At 42.1% G+C, this 21,626-nt stretch overlaps 1 protein-coding gene and 1 long non-coding RNA gene across 15 annotated transcripts in view; one reads left to right on the top strand and one right to left on the bottom strand.

Moving 5' to 3' along the window:
* The first annotated feature begins 2,610 nt into the window (after nucleotides 1–2,610).
* Nucleotides 2,611–21,626, top strand: part of PTGER3 (prostaglandin E receptor 3) — a 181,818-nt gene continuing 162,802 nt past the window's right edge. For 5 of the 8 annotated variants that reach the window (XR_015254789.1, XR_015254787.1, XR_015254788.1 and 2 more), the window contains exon 1: nucleotides 2,612–3,734. Coding sequence is in view for 5 of the 8 variants with exons in the window: in XM_025931260.2 (XP_025787045.1) it covers nucleotides 2,841–3,734 (894 nt within the window). In the remaining 3 variants the exon portion in view is untranslated. Of the gene's footprint in view, nucleotides 3,735–21,626 lie in introns of all 8 variants that reach the window. The other 3 variants (XM_025931251.2, XM_086717277.1, XM_086717276.1) reach the window with 2 other exon arrangements.
* LOC112868308 (uncharacterized) overlaps nucleotides 5,188–21,626 on the bottom strand; it is a 362,521-nt gene continuing 346,082 nt past the window's right edge. For 4 of the 7 annotated variants that reach the window (XR_015254796.1, XR_015254792.1, XR_015254790.1 and 1 more), the window contains one exon: nucleotides 5,188–6,310. This is a non-coding gene — a long non-coding RNA (uncharacterized LOC112868308). Of the gene's footprint in view, nucleotides 6,311–7,414; nucleotides 7,699–8,048; nucleotides 8,275–16,785; nucleotides 16,903–21,626 lie in introns of those variants that run through there. The other 3 variants (XR_015254793.1, XR_015254795.1, XR_015254794.1) reach the window with 3 other exon arrangements.

Raw genomic sequence — 21,626 nt, 5'->3', positions numbered from 1 at the left:
TCAGAGCCTGGAGCCTGCTTCGGATTCTGTGTCTCCCTCTCTCTCTGCCCTTCCCCCGCTCACACTTGGTTTCTCTGTGTCTGCCAAAAATGAATAAACATTAATTTTTTTTAAATTAAATAGATAATGGGTGATTATATACTTTAAAATTTTTAAAAAACATTTGAATATGTGGTCTTTTCAATGATCTGACTCTAATACTCCACTGGTCTGTTGATTAGACATGATAGTTTGTGCACTCCAAGGAAAACAAAATGACCATAGTTATGTATTAATTAGTACACTCCTAAGAAAGATATCAGAGGTTCCTTAAGCAAAACATATTTGTCATTTAGAAATTCTCTTTAATATGCTGTACAGCATGTTATTAGGTTGGTCACTAGAGGGTGCTGGTGTTTCAGACCAACACAATTCAGGCTATTTCTGCCTTGACACTAAAAAGTGCCAGCCAGAATCCATCTGGCAGCATCCTATTCCATGGCTCCTCAGATTCCCTAAATCACTTGTTTACAAGGTAAGTAACTAAAAAGCTGACAACTTAGAATAAGATGAAGCAAATCACTGAAAGGAGGAAAATGTTACACAAAAGATCTGAAATGCAACATATTTAATGCACTGGTATAGAGGTGAGTAAAGAGTCTAACATTAACTCTGTTACTGTTACGAAGTCAAGTTAGCTACAGCATATACTGCAATGGGGGAAGTAAAATTTCAAAGAAGTCAAATATTCATAAAAATGAGAATAATTTTTGATATAACTGGAGAGACATTCAGCTTTGATGTTTGCTGTATGAATCATGACAAATTAAGTTTTTAAATAAAATACATAATTACATTAGAGTCTCATTACTGAAAAATTTAATTTGATACTTTCATCCAATATGCATTAAAGTATATATATGATAATATTAAATATTATCTTTTAAATGAGATTTTAGAAAAAACTTTCATAAGTATGAGTTTCAGATTAATTCAAATTAATAAGACAAAAGTTTGGAGAAGATTTAAAAAGTAAACCACTTGAGTATTCCTTCCTAGCTGTCATTCTCATTAGAAACATGACATTTTAAAAGAAAATTCAAAAGTGTAAAAAAATTTTAATGACTGCAAAACAAAATAATGTCATTAATGCATGTTGTTAAAATGGAGTTGAAATTACATTTTTGCTCTTTCTCCTTTAAAAACTATATAAGGCTTATAAGCATTTTTTTTTTCAAGCTCTCATACAGAGAGTTAATACAACAGCACAGAAAGAATGTGGGATCATCTCCTACCACTCATTTACACCCCCAAATGATACCAACTAAGCTAGGAAAGGTAAAGAAACTAAGTACAGGACTTCCTCCTGAAGTCAATCTGAAGCCTGAGTAATGGTATTCATACTGCTATATGATCAGGTTTAATTTCTTAAATGAGGGGAAAAAACGAAGTCTACAAATTATTTTCAAAATCTTTTCATTTCCTGGACAATGTGAAGAGGCAGAAAAGCCAGACCCTTCCAAAATGTGGGAACAAAGTTACTGTTGTTTCTCAACTGTTAAGAGTAATTATGGTATGGACGCAAACAAGACTAAAGATGCAGACTGCAGAATTGCTGGAAGACCTTGGGCACATCCTTTAACTTCAAGGATCCTCAGCTCACCGTCAAAGGGGAGTAATAATAGGAACAAGACCTTGGAGGATCTGATAAAACGGGAAACTGTGAAAAAACACTAAATATTCGCTTAGTAAAAGATATTAGGCAATTATGCCCATTTTCACTAAATGTGAAGACCTTCCTAACATCTAACTACAGTTTCTAGTCCTAATTGAGAATAGGCTGGCGGCAGTTTTTCATTATCTCAGATATGCAAGCGGCTGCCACCTGCCTCTAGCCACTTTAGCCGTAGCTTTTTCTTTCTTTCTTTCTTTCCTTTTTTTTTTTTTTTTTTTTTTTTTACGGGGAGAGGGATAGAATTTAGGTGGAGAGCGGTAGTTGAGATTTCATCTTCGAATTCGGCACTCTGATTTTACTTTGTTTCCTTTAAACGTATTCCCTTAAGTCTCTATGAGGCACTATGAGTATTATATTATCAGGGTGACCCCCGGGAACAGAGCTGCTTGGTCCCAAAGTATAAAAAGGGAGAAAAGTTCACATTCAGCTATGCAAAGGAGTGTGGTTGGCCCGGATTGCTTAGAAACAGGTGAGTTACACTTGCCAGGGTTACAGAAGAGCTCCGGGAGGAGGATCCGGCCCCTGCAATAAGCGTTGGCGGATGGGTAAGGAGCGGGGCGGACGTTCGAGTCTGCCTTGGCGACTTGCCTGTGGTCGGGAAGCACGGGGAGACATTTTAGCCCGGGCCGCCCACGCTCCTCTGGCAGAGCAGAGGAGGGGGCGCGGCGCAGCGAAGGGCGGACTGGCTGGGCGTCCCGTCTGGCCAGGAGTCGGGGCAAGAGGAGTCCTCCTGAGAGTTTCCAGCCCTGGCGGCCAGGGCAGCGGTCACGCAGCAGCCGGGGGACGCGCGCAGATGCTCCTCCAACCCCCCGCCCCCGCCCCCGCCCCGGCGCGCTTCGGCCCACACCCCCGGGCGCCCCGCCCTCCGCGGCCTTATAGAAGGGGCCGGCACCTCGCGCGCCTCGGAGCTGCAGGCTTCCCAGAGCCGACGGCGCGGCTGCCTGAAAGCCCAGGCGCCGTGGCCAGAGGAGAGAAGTGAGGCGGCGGCTACGCCCCGCATCATGGAGGGCAGCCCGGCCCCAGCCTCAGTCCGGGTGGACACCGACATTCGCCGCCGCCCGCGCCCCTTCCGCCAGCTCCCGCTGCTGCTCTCCGGGCGCCGTCCTCTCCTCACCTCGAAGCCAACATGAAGGAGACCCGGGGCGACGGGAGCGCCCCTTTCTGCACCCGCCTCAACCACTCGTACCCGGGCATGTGGGCGCCCGAGCGCTCCGCCGCGGCGCGGGGCAACCTCACGCGTCCCCGCGAGCCCGGCGAGGACTGCGGCTCGGTGTCCGTAGCCTTCCCGATCACCATGCTCATCACGGGCTTCGTGGGCAACGCGCTGGCCATGCTGCTCGTGTCGCGGAGCTACCGGCGCCGGGAGAGCAAGCGCAAGAAGTCGTTCCTGCTGTGCATCGGCTGGCTGGCGCTCACAGACCTGGTCGGGCAACTGCTCACCAGCCCGGTGGTCATCTTCGTGTACCTGTCCAAGCAGCGCTGGGAGCAGCTCGACCCGTCGGGGAGGCTGTGCACCTTCTTCGGTCTGACCATGACTGTCTTTGGGCTCTCTTCGCTCTTCATCGCCAGCGCCATGGCCGTCGAGCGGGCGCTGGCCATCCGGGCGCCGCACTGGTACGCGAGCCACATGAAGACGCGCGCCACCCGCGCCGTGCTGCTCGGCGTGTGGCTCGCGGTGCTCGCCTTCGCCCTGCTGCCAGTGCTGGGCGTAGGCCAGTACACTATCCAGTGGCCCGGGACGTGGTGCTTCATTAGCACCGGGGGAGGGGGCAACGGGACTAGCTCTTCGCACAACTGGGGCAACCTCTTCTTCGCCTCCACCTTTGCCTTCCTGGGGCTCTCAGCGCTGGCCGTCACCTTCGCCTGCAACCTGGCCACCATCAAGGCCCTGGTGTCCCGCTGCCGGGCCAAGGCCACGGCGTCACAGTCCAGCGCCCAGTGGGGTCGGATCACCACCGAGACGGCCATCCAACTCATGGGGATCATGTGCGTGCTGTCTGTCTGCTGGTCGCCCTTACTGGTACGTAGTTCCTGCGTGTGTGCGGAGGTCTGGGCGGGCGGGCGCGCCGGCGGGCCAAGGAAGCCTCTTGATGGCGGCAGCACTTGGCAGGGGTGTGTTGGCAACCACAGAGGACTGGAGAGGCCTGTGGCCCGCTATCTTGGTTGTGGCTTCAGAGTTGAGCTCCTCCTTTACTTGCCGAGCACCTTCCAAGTGCCAGGCATCGCGTTAGGCTTTGTTTATGCAAGCGTGGAGGCCACGGGGCTGCTCCCATCCTAATTGGAGGGAGTAGGAGGATGCCCAGGTGTCATTCCAGTGCGTGTGCAGAGACACAGATTTCTAATGGGTGCACTAGGGGCAGAATGGCTGTGACAACTGTAGCCTGCTGCTGTGCGTTTTCTCCTTATTTCAAGTATCTCTTGCATGTTGAGGTGATTTTCAGTCTGCAGAAATATTCTACCTGCAACAGCAGGCGGGCACAGCCCTCTTGCAGCTTCTGACACACTGCGTGCCCTCCCAGCACAGCTGGGCTAACCTTCCTTGCAGGTTCACTCTTGATGGAAGCAAGAGAGTGAAGGAAGACCCCTTTTGCCGCTGCAGCCTGCCTCAGCCCTTTGGAATGGTGCTGTACCCTCTAGGGAGTGCTTGAACCCACATTCTGTCAATGGGACCCCAAGGCCTGGGAACTCTGACCAGCCTTTGGGCTGGAGCAAGACCAGTCCTGAGATAGGAAGATAGGGGTTGCTGCACTGCCTGGCTCCTGGCAGAGGGGCACAGCCTGGGAGCAGGTGATGTTTACCCATGCTCCTTGTGTGGCACCACACACTTACCTGTTTTTTTTTTTCCAGATTTTCCTCTGTGGTACTTTTAGCTGGAGATTTCTATGAGTAAGTGTTGTTTATGAGTACCTGATGAGTGGATGTTCATTTAGGTTCCAAGCAGCCTGGCTTAATAGGAAGCATTGCAGCAAGCGTGACCTGGTCACTGGCAGAGTTATAGCAGATTATATATTGGACTTGGAAATTTAACAGACCGTCGTGGAAAACTTCTGAAATCTGTGAACACAGTTCAGAACCCACTCCCACATGGTTTTTCTTTTAGTTTTTTTATGTTCTACATCACATGAAATTTACCATTTTTTTTTTAATTTTTTTTTCAACGTTTTTTATTTTATTTTTGGGACAGAGAGAGACAGAGCATGAACGGGGGAGGGGCAGAGAGAGAGGGAGACACAGAATCGGAAGCAGGCTCCAGGCTCCGAGCCATCAGCCCAGAGCCTGACGCGAGGCTCGAACTCACGGACCGCGAGATCGTGACCTGGCTGAAGTCGGACTGCGCCACCCAGGCGCCCCGAAATTTACCATTTTTAAGTGTGCAGTTCAGTGGTGTTAAGTATATTGCCATTGCTGTGCACCATGTTTACTTTTAAATCCCTTGTATTTAAATACAGAACCTTGGTGCCTTTCCCCTTCCCACACTCCCCTGCATTTGACAAAGCAGATAGCCTAGAATACCTGTGTTTAACTGGTACAGTATATTTAGAGCACAGGTCTTGGCTCCAAATCAGTGACATGTGGGCACAAGGAGTTATGCTGGGACCTAGCTGCCCATAAGTGGCCGTGTGGTCACAGATCTCTGTTCCAGGAACTAGAACTCAGGCTAATGTAATCACCGTAGCTTATCAAACCCAGCATCAGTTTTAGACACCTTTACTCCTGTGGTTGAAGAATGAGGTATACAGGTGGCCAAACAGAAGGGGAAAAGAGTTCTAAAAAAATAAACACTTTATTAAAGTATGGTAATTAACATAACTTTAAAGGCAAACAGAATATCTGAATTTTTCACAGTTGACATTTAAGACCCACATCTTTGAGTCTGCTCTTACCACACACTTTATATCCTAAAAGAAATGCAGTTAAATCGTATGAATAAAATGCTTACCTATACAGTTAACCGGATGAAGAGAAACTGTGTAGTGTTTTTATTTCAAAACTTTGATTCTAATGTGACGGGCCTGGTAGCCTTAAGAATTGAGATCAGTTTTGAAAATTGTAAGCTAGGATGGTCAAACTCACTCTCTTAAGAAAGACATATTTGGGGGGCGCCTGGGTGGCGCAGTCAGTTAAGCGTCCGACTTCAGCCAGGTCACGATCTCGCGGTCCGTGAGTTCGAGCCCCGCGTCAGGCTCTGGGCTGATGGCTCAGAGCCTGGAGCCTGTTTCCGATTCTGTGTCTCCCTCTCTCTCTGCCCCTCCCCCGTTCATGCTCTGTCTCTCTCTGTCCCAAAAAAATAAATAAACGTTCAAAAAAAAGAAAATTAAAAAAAAAAAAAAAGAAAGACATATTTGGAACTAGTCTTATTTAGTTCCTGCATTCAAAAAATATTAACCGGTTTGCATCATTTTTTCGGACACTCTGTTGATTCAGTTCTTATAAAAACATGGCATTTAAAATGAAGTAAATTTAACACATGGTCATATCAAACAGGAGAGATTCACGGTTTCCAAAGTAGGTACTTGATAAACTTGATAAAGAAGTGCTTCTGTCTTCTGTTTTGTGCACCATCGAAGTTAAATCTTCAGATATCTTCAGAAAGATCTGCAGTAAAAAGTTGGAATTATCTCAAAGAAACTGGCAAAACAGCTCTTTTAATAAGTTAGGGAACTATAAGAATAAAGACACTAGAACTTAGTGACTTGAATTTTCAGTGTATTAACGTTGAAGTGAGAGAAACTTTTTACACCTGTTTTCTAACTACAGGTAAAATATGGATTCCCTATTAGCCTTTGTTGAGTTGGGCATAGGATACCAATGTAATTATTCAAACTCCTTACTTAAAAGGACCCTGAGTATATCTTATTTTGGGGACTATCACAATTATAATAATATTCATTTGTTGCTGCCAGAAAATTTAGCAGAGATACCATAGTAAGAAAATGACTGGCAACAAGTTGCTGCTACAAAATACTTACAGGTTTCTCTATGGTGCAAAACAAAACCTTCTTTACATTTTCTTTTTCCCAGAAACTTTACAAAACACAATGTGAGGGGTGCCTGGGTGGCTCAGTTGGTTAAGCGTCTGACCTCAGCTCTGGTCATGATCTCACGGTTCGTGGTTTCGAGCCCTGCATCATGTTCTGAGCTGACAGTGTGGAGCCTGCTTGGGATTCTTTCTGTTTCCTTCTCTCTCTGCCCCTCCCCCACTTGCGCTTTCTCTCTCTCTCTCTCTCTCTCTCTCTCTCTCTCTCTCTCTCAAAAACAAGTAAAAATAAACTTAAAAAAATATGATGTGAAATGTGAAATTGAGAATACAGTGGGAAGTGATGTCACCGTGATAGACGATCTACAATTTGTAGTCACTGTAGGTTTATGAGGCATCAAATCCTATTGGAATCCACCAGTTGACTCAGCAATGCAAATCTGTTACACTTTTTATTATTATTTCATTTTTTATGAACCAAATTCACCAAATCATCCAGTTATTATACATGATAGCCAAGTTTCCAGAAATAGGAATAACCTTAGGCTGTTGTTCACAAAAAGCCATGAGTACCTTTTGTATTTTTGTAAACCTTACACTCCCCAGACAGGTGGAATGTGGCTAACATTGTAGCTATCTTAAAAATAGTAACTATAAGGCTAACATTGTGAAAAGTAAGGTCTGAGGAACAGAATTCCTCATCTACAACTTCGGACTTGGATAAAAGCAGCCTTAGAAACTTTTGCCTTTAGTCTTGAACCAGCAAATTCTGCTCAATATCCACAAATGCAAAGAGAGATGCTTCAATTCAAGAAGATATTTCCCGGAGCACCTGGGTGGCTCAGTCAGTTAAGCATCCGACTTCAGCTCGGGTCACGATCTCATGGTTTGTGAGTTCGGGCCCCACATCGGGCTCTGTGCTGACAGCTAAGAGCCAGGAGCCTACTTCAGATTCTGTGTCTCCTTCTTTCTCTGCCCCTCCTCCACTTGTGCTGTGTCTCACTCTCTGTCTCAAAAATAAATAAATGTAAAAAAAATTATAAAAAGAAGGTATTTCACAATGTGGATGTGACTTTATTTAAATCTAAGGAATCCCTGATATATCTTGACAAATGAAACTTGCCTTAAGTACACTACATGTGGTAAAAATATGCAATAGACTGTTTTACAGAGGTAATCCTGTTTCATGGTATAAAAAAGTATTAGGCAATTACTGATCTTCTCTGCCTGTAAATTTCTGCCTTATTTAGGATGTTGCTCCAAGGAAAATGATTGTATAAAAACCTTCCGTAATTTGTTTTTATGAGAATTGAGATTACTTGGAATTCTTTACTTTTTTTGTTTATTACTTTATTTGTTTAGGCACTGTGGGAGGGATATTAAGTAGAGTTTTTAAAAGCTCGTCAAAGAGGCGCCTGGGTGGCTCAGTTGGTTAAGCGTCTGACTTCAGCTCAGGTCACGATCTCGCGGTCCGTGAGTCGAGCCCCACGTCGGGCTCTGGGCTGATGGCTCAGAGCCTGGAGCCTGCTTCTGATTCTGTGTCTCCCTCTCTCTCTGCCCCTTCCCCGTTCATGCTCTGTCTCTGTCTCAAAAATAAATAAAACGTTAAAATAAATAAATAAATAAATAAATAAATAAATAAATAAATAAATGCTGGTCAAAGAATTATAATCTGCTCAGTGGAGCCCCACATTTATGAGTGAAACAATTGGAGAACAATACCAGATTTGATATAATTAGTATTGCCTTGGGCTCTGGGAAGAACATCCACCTGACTTTACCAGAGTAGACTTCAGGGAAGAGGTGGGATGGCATAGCTTGACCTTGTGGCTGAGCATGAGCATGTCCAGGAACCTGAACAGAGCATGTACACTAGAACCATGGGAAAATTCTTTGAAAAGGTGTATGGAATCAGATTGAGGTTGTTAGGACAAACGTGGGATAAGGACCATGTTCTTTGCCAGTAGACTACAGATCTCTATTTTGAGTTTTAGAATAGGGGGAGGGTTTTTAAAAGATTGACAAGGCTGTGGTTTGCAGATAGATTTGGGCTGGAAAATGGGAAAGTGAGATTGGTTATGACTTACTTTCATGAGTCATTTAGGGCTTTAGGGTAAGACAGTGGGAAGAGATGAGTCAAGGAAGAAAGGTGATAAAGAACTGAAGTTATTAGAAATGGTTGATTTAAGGGTGATGGCTTAATAAACATTTCTTGTGCCTCTACTCTATCCTCTTCACCATGTAAATATTTTCACATCTGTTATCTCATTTAATTGCATCCTGTAAATTTGCCACTATTTTCTACATCATTCAGACAAAGAACTCAAGTGTAAAGACTATTAGAACCAGATTTATAATTCAGTGTGTGTGACCGCATTTATTTTCAGTTTTGTTGTTGTTGTTGTTGTTGTTGATTTGTTTATTTTGCTTAAATATAGGCCAGGAATTATCGCTCTAATAATGGGCCTTGGGCAAGTTATATATCCTCTTATCTGTAAAGTATGGAGGTAGGACTACTAGACATTTAAGGGCTTTTTTTTTTTCCAATTTATGTTATTCTCAGGTTCTCTTATTGGTGAGAATGATGGTTCAATGATGATTTCAACCGTGAAAGTTTCCACGGGTTCAGGAAATTTGGAAAGGAGACTGTGTGGCTGAATTTTTTTTTTTTTTTTTTTTTTTTTGCAACAACAAGGCTCCTGAGTGACTGGGGCTTTTGGACAGAGTACATATGGTGATGGTGGATTATCTAAATGATATATTCAGAAGCCAATATAACTTGAAGATTAATGAGATAAATCAAGGCTAAAAGAATGCAGATTTTTTTTATTTTAACAGAGAGGGTTTAACAGAGAGAGCCAAGAATTAAACAGTTCTTAAACTGTTCTATTTAAAGAAGTTCAGATGGTCTAGAATTGTAGAATAATTGTGACTCATTGGCCTTTCTCTTTTGAAAAAGGTGTAAAGGTCAAGAATTCAATTATGAAAGTTTCCACGGGTTCAGTTTTCTGGGAATAACATTCAGGAGTATATGCTGCACACATTTGTAATAGACGTGATTCATCTGAGGGTGCTGAAGGGTGGTAGTAAGGTATTCTGGGTCATGTGTCAGTTTCCAGTTCTGGCCTTGCATTGCAAGGAAGCTGGGAGGGAAGTCCTCCCTAAAACTCGTTATATTTGTGTAGTATTTTTTATAATTCACCAGTGTTCTGCAGTTATCTCATTCATGCCTTAAGATCCAGAGGTCTACAACTATAACATGTCAAATTTTGAATCCCCCATTTTCCTCAATTCTTAATCATAGACAGAAGTAGGAAATTTGTATTTCAACTCCCACCATACTTCTTGAAGACTATTAGATGGCGTCTCAAGTACCCCTTTTCCTTAGAAAATTCCAACTCTCATAGGTTAAAGAAGATAACCAAAGAAGAAGCCTGGTTGTCCTTGGGGTTCTCCTTCTATCCTGACCCCTAAGTATATGTCAATATTTTACAGTAAGCATGGTATCAGAAATGACAGGTGGACAATGTGTGACTTCTTTAGCAAGAAGGACACACACACAAACTGAGGAATAGCACTATGGAGTGGAAGAAATTATCTCTGCTCTTTATTGAGAACGTTTGTCTCTCCATTTTTTCATTTGCCACTTCACCCTCAGTCACTCAACAATAGCTACAGAGCAATCACCCCTCCTGGATTGCCTCAGGTCTCAAGTTAGAAGTCACTTTATTTGAGAAGACTTCCTTGATTCTCTCTCTCTAGGCCAGATTGCATGCTCTGGCCCTTTGGTTCCATAGCACCTACCTTGCATTTCCCAGTCATAGTCTGAGTCACACTTCATTGGACATATTGCTTAATTGACCTCCTGAAGCCAGGTACAGTGTCTGTCTTGTGCATTGTTCTTTTCCAAGGAATGGTCATGATTTCATGCCATATAAGGTATACCCAATACATGGTTCTTGTTTGAGTATCTAAGCACCCAAATCAGAAGACACTATCTGGTCCCCATTACATAAGCAATTAATTGTGTGACTTTAGACAATTCACTTGATATCCTTGTGAACTATTTGCTTTTCTTTTGTAAAGTAGGAATAAAAACACCTACCCAACCCATTTCACAGCATAGTAATGAAAACCAACATAAATCTATGTGGGAATAATTGGGAATATCCTTCAATAGTAGGAACACTACTAGGATGTTTTACTGGATGATAATGTTGACTTCTTAGTGTTCAGATAGACCTTTTCCTTAGGAAACTGAAGAAAAGACACAAGTGATGTTTCACAGCTTGATTAGTTATAGTTTACTGGGAGCAAAAATGTGTGGTGGAGAGTGGAACTTTTCAGAAAAAAATAAAACATTAAAAATTATAAATCTCAAGTGCATAAATTTTTACAAGGTGTTATAATTCATCCCTCCCCCCTGCCACCATCTCTCTTCTGCATTCTGTCAGCTCTGGAATCCTTTCTGCCTCATGGCTGCCAGTGAATTAACTCTCTAAATCTAAAACCTGCTGGGTCCCATTTCCCTTTCCCTAAACCTGGAGGAGCAAGCATAACCTCATCTTCTGAAGACCACTGCCACAGGTAGAGAATGTGTTGCCTGTTTCTCTAGTCAGGGGCTTCACTGTGTACTCAGACCTGTTCTCGCATAAATGTGTAAGTCAAATTAATTTTGCATCTAGTTATTGTCATTGGTCAGACTTCTTAAGGGTGGAGCTCATTACTCAGTTGTCCTCATCAGAACAAGGGATCACCAATGTTGAGGCTGAATAGAATTTCTACCACTGACTCAAAGCCTAAAACTGAACTTATGTTGATCCTTAGATGAGGCCCAAGAGTGAGAATCACAGAGTTGTAAATCGCCTCACAATTTGGCCAGCTCCTGACAGAACATTAATATTATTTGTAGTCTACAGATAACACAGAGTGTGATTCTCCCATCCAGTGACCCTCCTAGGCAGTCTCCTGGGCAACATTCACAAGGAAGACATTTCATCAGGTGATCTTGGCACTTATTAAAATGTATATACGGTATTACTTTTATAAGTACTGATTTTTATGATAGGCATTTGAAGAACCATAGATCTAAAAATGAAATATAGTGGCAGAGATGAAGGGGAGGCTTGATTTTTTGCACCTTAATTCTGCTAGAAAGAAGGAGATTAGCTACTAATTTAAGTAAAAGTTATGTAACAGAAGTGCAAATAGCATTACTATTTTTAAAAATCTTGAAAACACAAAAACAGGAGGTCAAGTTAGAGCTGGAATCCTCCTTGTTTTAAGCAATTATTGACCCTCCAGGAAATCAGGTGTAACTTAAAAAAAATATACTTTTCACCAATCTTTTGATATTTCTGAAAAGTATTTGATTCCTGAAAGTAGATTTGATCTTTCTGTCCCACTTTCTGAATATTGTATAAGTGTCGCTTTCTGTGGTTGAGAATATGCTGCTGTTGGTGTGATTCATGCAAATTTAGAAAAAGAAATATGTTGTTAATGTTGAAAATGCTGAAAGGAAAAAAAAGAAGGAAAAGAAAAAGAAAGATTGTAAAACATAAGATGCATTTGGAGGAATTCACCAGACAATAGGGTGGAGCTTTCACCACGGTCTTGATGTCTGCAATTACCCCGATAATGTCTCACTACCAACCACCTTGTGTGGGGTTGGGAGAACATGTATGTCTGCATTCCTGTGCCTCAGCTGTCCTAAGGTAAGAGTGGCAGTTAGTGATGAAGTGACCCCTGACTTGTGAGCACTCCTCTCTGCTCCATGAGAACAAAAGAAATTGACTGGAGAAGGAAGTGAGGGCCACAGAGAAAATAAGGCACTGGGAAGCGAAAGACGGGGATTCTCATCTAGGCTCTGCCACCACGTGATAGAAGTCACTTTATGGTTTTCCTTTCCTCGTCAACAAAATAAAACAATTATCACCTCTAAGTTTCCTTTCAGTTCCGACTTCCTGTAGCTTGAAATAGATAAAATCGTCCCTGGTGGACGTACTATACTAGATGCATGAGGGAAAACACCCAAAGACTTCCTCAAAAGGGGCATAGAAATGTATGCAAATGGACCAAGTAGACCACACATTCTTTTATACAATCATCTATAAATATCGTTTGAGGGCTTACTATGTACCCGCTACTCTGCTCACCCTGGTGGTGCAGTGGTGATGAGCGCTGACTCATGATTGCACGTGTTGGGCAGTTATGGGCTCATTCTAGGGGGCGCACTGTTCACATTATATTCTATGTGAATGACACTTTTTGTTGAGCAGTGTGCAATCTGTGCTCTACAGTCTTCTTTCATGAAGCTTTCAACCTACTGAGGTAGCAGACAGTCAGTGAACACTCATTCCGATAAACAAATGTCACCAGTCTGACAGGTCATTACCATGGTTGCTCTCACTGGCACATGGTGCCTGCTGCAGATGGGCCTTGTCTGGGCAGAAGGGCAGTGCTGCTCGTCTACTGCTGCTGTGAGGCCCTGCGGTAGCGTGTCCCTGTTCAGGCTATAGTAGGTCTGTACTTGGGCACCATCATTAGAGAGCACATTAATTCATACCCATAACTCTAGCCATAGAACTCAGCAGTAATTACGCAGAGGACAACCACTGTGCCACAGTTTATGGACACAGAGGGCAGCTGGCCTCAGGTCACATACTGTCTGGAATCAGCCTTCCTGGGCCCTTAGTCTCTATATTGTACTCACATCACCTCCTGACAAGTTTGCCTTTCTCTTCCAATGAATTTTCTTCTAAGACTTTCCATGTCTTCTCCCTCTACTGAATGTAGCCAGAGTCACTCTTCTCCAAGTTTATTAGCTTTAAATCTTGGGAGAAGAGGTTAGGTTTCTCAGCCACCCCCCTTTTTCCCCCAGAAAGCATGATGGTCTACCTCTTCCGAAGTGATCAGTGGCATGTACCAGGAGTGTTGTGTGAATTTTCTTATGATACCACACCGATTTCCACTATGTAAACCTACTCATTCTACATTTACCAAAGTCATTGCTTCTTATTATTCCGTGACGTCTGCTCCAATGTGGCTTGCTCTGTCCACCTGAGTAGAGAAGGGGGGTGGCTCCTGCACCCCATTACATACATCACTAAAGCAATGAGCATGTTATGAAGGCAAGATAAAAATGCTTTGAGAGATGTCAAAGAGTACCCCCTCCTGATTCCATGGTGAGGTGTGGGGTGTTAAGGAGGGTCTGTTCAGAAAATGTCACTTAATGATGAATCTTGAGGGATGATACTTTGAGGAAGAAATCAGCATGTGAAGCCATCAATGTGGGAAAGAGCAGAAGCATCAGAGTAACTGACAGAAGGCCAGTGGACAGACCGGAGTGAGTAGGAGGGAGAGCACCTTCAAGGTGAGGCCAAGGATGTGGGCGGGGCCAACTGTGCAGAACCCTGTCGTTTTTGTTTGGGAGTTTATATTTTTATCTTAAGTATGATGGAAAGCAACTAAAAGCAGTGTGTGAGGGCACCGTCAGTTGATCTGCTTTATGTATGAAGAAGATTGTGCAGGTTGTTGCTTCCTGAATTAGAGAGGTGGGGCATCAGAGTCTGTGAATGCTGAGGTCTGATGGAGTTGTAGAGTTGTTAGTGAAGAAAAAATTTTCCCCCTATGTATTGCTTGAAGAGAAGGGAGAGACATAGTTTGGCACAGAATTCGTGCGGGGAGGGAGTGTGTGCAGACACACAGAGGAAAAAATTGAAGCAGGTGTGCTGGGAATGGCGTGCAAATCTGTTTCTGTTGAAGTATGTTTGAGAATGCTGAGCAATGTTATGAGTCAAATAGGGATTGAAGGATGAGGGAAAGCGTGCGGAGTGCATTGGTAGATTGCCTTGAAGATTAGAAATAAGAATTTGCATTTTATCTTGGGCAAGTTGTATTGCTTTTCTATACTCCTGTTCTATATTTGTAAAATAAGACAGTTCACATTATAAAATCTCTTGGCTTCTGAGGGTCATTTAGTAAAACAACCCATTTAGTGTTTGATATCTTTTTAGAATATTCTTGGTGAGATTGTTTAAGCTTACTTACAGGAAATTTGTTGCTTTTCATGGGGCACAAAGAATTCTCTTAGAGCCAAGTACTGTGTTAGCCTCTATCTTACAATTATTTGTGTTTGTGTGTGTGTGTGTTTTTTTTTTTTAATTTACTAAAATAACCCTAAGAGGAAGGCATTATTGGCTCCTATTTATAGATAATGAAGAAACTAAAGTTGAAAGAAGTTGACTGATTCATTTAAGGTAACAGAGCTAGTAAGAGGCCAAGCTGGGAGTCAAAGGCCAAACTCTTTTCTCTAAGCCGCGGTGCCTCTGAGTCACCCAATTCATCCTGAGTTGGTGTTTCTAATATAAAAATTTCAGTTCTCTTATGTTGGTTGATAATAAGCCATCCTTGGCTTATGTGGAACAATACTTAATTTAACTAGAGACAGTTTTTTTAAGTTTTATGATACTATACTTCTGTATAAAGTATCAAGAACTTCCACTAAATTTATGAACAACAAAATTACATGCAGTTATCTTGACAATATGAGGGGCAGGAGTCATGATGTATCAACTCATTTAAGTGACACTTCATTGAATATCAGTTGTACGCCAGGCACTATTACAACCTGACAGAGTGATGACATGGCCTTTTCCTCAAGGAGCGTGATATGTAGTGAGTGATTCCCTGGAGAGACTTGAGGTTGTGACTAAAAAAACCAATATTATTTTCCATTGTCAGTACTGAACATAGGATCACACCTGAGGGCCATTTAGAATTTATTCACCCATTCATGCTTTCAGTGGTTGGTTATTGAGTATCTACTATCCATCAGGCACAGTTCCAGATGCTGGAAATATAGTAATGACATAGACTAGTTTCCTGTTCTCAGGGAACATGCATTCTAGTAGAAGAAGATAGCCTACAAATTAGATTGTCATGAACACTGTTAAGAAAATAAATAGTGTGATGTGATAGAGGAAGCCTCAGAAACTTTTGTAGATTGAGTTGTCAGGGAAAAACACCTCAGAGAGGTGTTGAGACCTCTGAACATTTAAGTTGAGACCTGAGTGAAGGAAAGAACCAGGTATGGATAATCTATAGGAACGGCATTCTAGGCAGAGGGAACAGCAAAGGGCTCACCAAGTGTGTTCAAGGGAGAGAGAGAAGGCTTGTGTGGCTGAAGTGAAGTGAGAAGGAAAGAGTGGAGTGCTGTGAAGTGAGGTCAGAGACAGTGCTGGGGGCCAGGTTGTATTTGTATAAGGCCATACTAAGGAGTTTCAATGTTGTTTTAAGAGAACACTGGAAGGTTTGAATCAGGGGAGTAACATTATTGGATTTATGTTTTTAAAAGATCCTGGATTGCAGAAAGGCAAGACTAGGTGCAGGGAGAACAGATAGAAGGTGCTGAAGTTTTCCAGGTGAGAGACAATGATGGCTGGTATTAGGGTGGAGAAGTGGATGTATTTACACAAAGAGATTTGAAGACCGATTTCATAAGACATTCTGAAATTTCTCTAATCCCTGCCCTGTGATTATGACAAGAAATAGGGTCCTCCCTCTCTGAGCCTTTGGTAGTAAGGTGGCTAGCTGTCCACCAAAGGCATTCCCTTGGTTCCTTAACAAGGAACTGACTGCTGCAAGCTTACACAGCTAATAATGGGCAGAGCCAGGATTAAGCTCTATCTAATGGGTGCTATTTTTTTCTCTGAGACAGTCACCCAGAGAAAGAGAAGTAAGCAAGTTTGTTTATGAAATAATAGGATGTCCTAAGAATCATGATGCCCAGGAGAAGATCCAGACCAGACTAAGCTTAAAAGTAGAGGGGAGGGGGAGGTTTGCTTGATTTACGTAAATTGCAGGAGTGTCAAGGTTGGAGGTGGCCCTCTGGAAGACTAAAGCCAGGACTCTCTCTTTCTGTATCTCTCACTTTGATTTCTTGCCATATGTCAGTTCAGGCTCTGCTTCTAAGCAATCAGTTTATGACATAGTTTTGCAGCTCAGTGGCCAGATCCTATGGTGGTGGTGGTGGTGGTGGTGGTGATGTTGTTGTTGTTGTTGTTGTTGTTTCCCAAAGCTTTTGGTTAATAGATTTATATTTACAATGGGGTTTTAATTTTGCTCTTATAACAATACAATATTTCAGTGATGATGTCATCTTGAAGCAGTTTCAGCATCTTTCTTTCTTCTTTATTATAATTTTTTTGTTCTGTGAATACAAGAAACCGTTATACATGACATTAACTCTGAGGACCCCATTTCATTTTCAAAGACTAATGTGAATTTTGTTAAGCCCCAATTAAAGATTTAGGGTCAGAGGATTGTCCAGAAGTGAGTTAAGAGTGTGATGTAAGTTTTACAATGGAACAGAGGTAGCCATATGAGGCTCTGTAAGCTCACAAATACTATTAACACCATAGTGAGATGACCAGAGAAGAAAACTCCATAAAGGGCGAGTTGTAGTCTGGGTTTGATGTTAATCTGACAATTTTCTCTGTATAAATCAGTGGATGTGCTAACAGCCAACATGCTGGGTAGCAGATTTTTGAATTTATTAATGGTAGTAATTTCCTCCAAGAATAGACTGAGGATTTGCCTGGATCCAGAAGTAAAATTTTCTTTCCTTCTTTCTTTCTTTCTTTCTTTCTTTCTTTCTTTCTTTCTTTCTTTCTTTCTTTCTTCCTTCCTTCCTTCCTTCCTTCCTTCCTTCCTTCCTTCCTTCTTTCCTCCAACCCTCCCTCTTTCGTTCTTTTTAAATTTTTTTAATGTTTATTTATTTTTGAGAGAGAGAGAGAGAGAGAGAGAAAGACAGAGAGAGAGAGAGAGAGAGAGAGAGAGAGAGAGCATGAGCAAGGGAGGGGCTGAGAGAGAGTGAGACACAGAATCCGAAGCAGGCTTCAGGCCCTGAGCTATCAGCACAAAGCCCAATTTGGGGCTTGAACTCACAAACTGTGAGATCATGACCTCAGCAGAAGTCGGATGTTTAACTGACTGAGCCACCCAGGTGCCCCAAAAGTAAATTTCTAAAAAGTAGCTTTTGTTCTATAAAAGACATTAGGGAACATTAAAAAAAAATCCTTTTTCTCTAGCATTTATTTCTAATTAAGTTATGCTGTAGATCAGTTTCAGGAAGTATAGGAATATCTTCTGACTTCAGAGCTCTAATCTCCTCCCTAAACTTGGTTCTTGGTCACAAACAACAGAATCTGACTCCAAGCCTATAGGGCATATATGAAAAGGATATCAGTGGTTCACAGGGTCCATAAGAAGCTACCAGGCCAGGTTTAGAAGACAGACAGGGCCCAGGCTCTTCTGAAAGCTGAGCGTCAGGTCACGCTGCAAGACAGTTTGCATGTCACTGAGATGAAACTGCCATCTCAAAGCTCCCTTCTTTGTGTCACTCTCTCAAGATTCAAAGTCCTGGGTGCAGATGTGACCACTTTAGCTTGGGGTTTTTACCCCTTGGCTATATCAAGGGGTCACCAGAAGAAGGATCTTATTCCTGCAGCATCTTATTATATTTTTTAATGTTTATTTATTTTTAATTTTTTTTTTTGAGAAAGAGAGAGAGAGAGACTGCAAGCAGGGGATGGGCAGAGAGAGAGAGATTGAGAGAGAGAGAGATGGAGACATAGAATCGAAAGCAGACTCCAGGCTCCGAGATGCCAGCACAGAGCCCAACATAGAGCTTGAACTCATGAGCCACGAGACCATGACTTGAGCTGAAGTAGGACGCCGAATGGACTGAGCCACCCAGACGCCCCTAAATGTTTATTTATTTTTGAGAGAGGGAGAGAGAGGGAGGGGCAGACAGAGAGGGACACATAGGATGCAAAGCAGGCTCTGCACTGGCAGAGTAGAGCCCTAGGTGAGACTCAAACCCATAAACCGTGAGATCATGACCTGAGCCAAAGTCAGATGCTTAATGACTGAGCCACCCAGGTGCTCCTGCAGCATCTTATTTTTGAGTTAGGGGGTAATAGTGGGAAATAAGTGCTGGAATTTCTCTCCCACCTAGAATATGAAGAAATAGTTCTACAAACTCGAGGTGATAGTTATAAGAGGTGGGAGTTCGTTGTTACCACCAAATTCAGCTTTAGAAACATTACAACAGTAATATGTGTGTGTGTGTGTGTGTGTGTGTGTGTGTGTGTGTGTCTGCACGCGCATGCGTTCACATCCCTTATTGAGTTGGAGTGGAAACGAGACTCAAGGAGAGGAAGCTAAAGAGATGCACAAAACAAAAAGACATCTTTCCTGAATGCCTACTACATGCAAGTACTTGAGAATTGCTGTGTGAAGCCCTTTAATAGATCATCTAGTTTAATCTTCACAACAGTTTATCAGTTTGGTATTTTTCATCCCTGTTTTTCAGTTCCACATTCTAAGATTCAAACAATTATACAACTTCCCCCAGTCACACCCCTAGAGAGTGGCATACATGAAGCTTTTTTATGCCATAACGTTCAATTTCATAGTGGTTGTCTCTACTTTTCTTGGTTTACTAAAGCACTGTCAAATTACTTTATTGAAAATGTACAAAAAAGAACAGATTGAGTGAAAATACCTAAAAATAACACAAACTGGCTGGGTCAGATAATCACATGGGTTAAAGAAGATTTCCTGCAGAATCTCGTTGATCCATTCAATGACTGGCCTTATTAGGACCTTGGGTTTATAGAGAATATGTCATGTAAATCCCTGTAGAAGGTGACAAGAATTTTCACTTGTCCTACAATAAACTGTTAAAGGATTCCATTCAACACGATACCTACAATTTAGGAGGTATTTTCTGTAAAGGTGGGACCTCCATTTCATCCAGTTGTCTGTCTTTTCAGGTGTAGAACACTCACATAGAGTGGTAAAAAGTTTTATTAGGCAAACATTTTCCAGCTAGTACAATTCACAAATATTATTCTTTTCACTGAACTATTTATAAAACAAATAAAACTGTTTATTGAGTTCTCTTTGCCTAGTGGGAAAGTGTTTGACTACAGTCAAAATTAGAAAATTTGTTTTGACAGTTTTAAAACTTGCAGCATGATATAGTACGATTGGGATTCTTGCAGACCTGCTTTCATCTTTTTTTCTTATAACTGTAGAGAAAGAGCTGTAGTGAACAAACCTCAGTGTGCTGACAGTGACTCTCTCACAAAGAATTCAGGCATGTTACTATCTAGCGCCCTCTCACCCAGGCTTCAGATTCCTTAGTTTAATTCTTAAGATCCTGGATTTGGCCACATGTCCTACTCATTTTCCATCCTTCCCCCAGCATCCTTACCTTCTGTCATAAAGATCAATTTGTAGCTCCTAGGATGAGTCACACAATTTCCCACTCAGCAGTAGGAACTCTTTGTCTTCCAAAACTTTCCAGAAACATCCGCTATTAAGGGGGCCATGCTTTCCTGATCCTGGAGACAGATTTAAAAGCCCTCCCTTATAGTCCACAGTGCCTGTGTATACCCTGATCACTTAATTATGCACAGTTGTATTTGCGGTTGTCATAATATTTATTATGGCAATGAGGATGATGGTCCACAGTAGACAAATGCTTACTTTATAGTAGCCACTATGCTAAGCATTTCACAGACACAATCTAATTTCATTCTGTCAACAACACTCTGAAAGGATACTGCTATCTCCTTTTTCAGCTGAGGAAATTAGTTTTGGTATGTTAAGTAGCTTTCCCAAATCACAAGGCTAACACAAAGCAGAGCTGACTTTCAAATCCAGATTTGTCTGATTTTATGGCCTATGTGATAAATGGTTAAACTGTATGGCCTCCCTCTGGTTAATATTCATTTGTTTGTCTGATTCACTGTGCACTGTAAACTGCTTAAGAACAGAGACTTTGCCTTATTAGTCTATGAGTTTTCCTGGCCCATAGCAGCCACTCACTAAGTGACTATGGGACGAATGAAAAAAAAAAAAAAAATGTTGTAATAAAGTGAAAAAGACACTAGATTTGGAATCAGAAAATTGATGTATAAATCCTGGCCTTAAAAGTTTTACATATATTACATGGTTTTTAATCTTTGCATAAATGTTGGAGGTGGATGATATCTATCTCTTTTATTTTATTTTACTTTTTCATTTGCTGGGTAAGCAACTTGCTTTAAGGTTCAGAGTTTGTAAATGATATTGATCAAATCAAACCCCAATTTTTTTTTTTAATGTTTATTTTTGAGAGAGAGAGAGAAAGAGAGACAGACAGACAGAGTGCTAGCGGGGGAGGGGCAGAGTGAGAGGGAGGCATAGAATCTGAAGCAGGATCCAGGCTCTGAGCTGTCAGTACAGAGCCCGACATGGGGCTCGGACTCAAGAACCACAAGATCACCACCTGAGCTGAAATTGGACACTCAACCAACTGAGCCACCCAGACGCCCCAAACCCAAATGTTTTTGATGCCAAAGCCACCAATACAGCTTGTGTCTAATGAATACTGTGTACTATGTATGCAGTCAGACTTGTGAGCATTTTTAAAAACATTTCTTTTCCTTTGTTACTTTTATTGTTTCCATGTTGTTGTTAGTAATAAAAATTCTCAGAAAGATTAAAAAATAGTTTTAGTGTAGACAAGAATGGGAGACACAACATTGTTTCTGTAATGGAAGAGAAAAGTTAATTGGAAGCAGAGGGTGGAAACACTAGAAAACAGCTACTCCAATTCCTGGTGTTCAAAGAAACAAACAAACAAGATGTTTAGGAAGGTGCCCTGGGGATACCAATTAAACAATGAGGGATTTTAGCAACAATAGGGAAACAGTAAAAATAACAAAGAGAAAAACAGTGCTTCAAAAGATGCTCAAAAGTTTCAGTATAATTATGTTTCCCTCAGTTGTTATTAGAGATGATACAGTGTATTGGCTTCAGAGTAAAAAAAAAAAAACCCATAACTGCAAATCCAGAGTTAGGACAGCCTTCAGGGCTGGT

Source organism: Puma concolor, chromosome C1, assembly GCF_028749965.1.
Source record: "Puma concolor isolate L17-30 chromosome C1, mPumCon1.1.hap2, whole genome shotgun sequence".
Lineage (NCBI taxonomy): Eukaryota > Metazoa > Chordata > Mammalia > Carnivora > Felidae > Puma > Puma concolor.
Note: the sequence above shows the minus strand (reverse complement) of the source record. Positions and strands in the feature narration are given on the sequence as shown.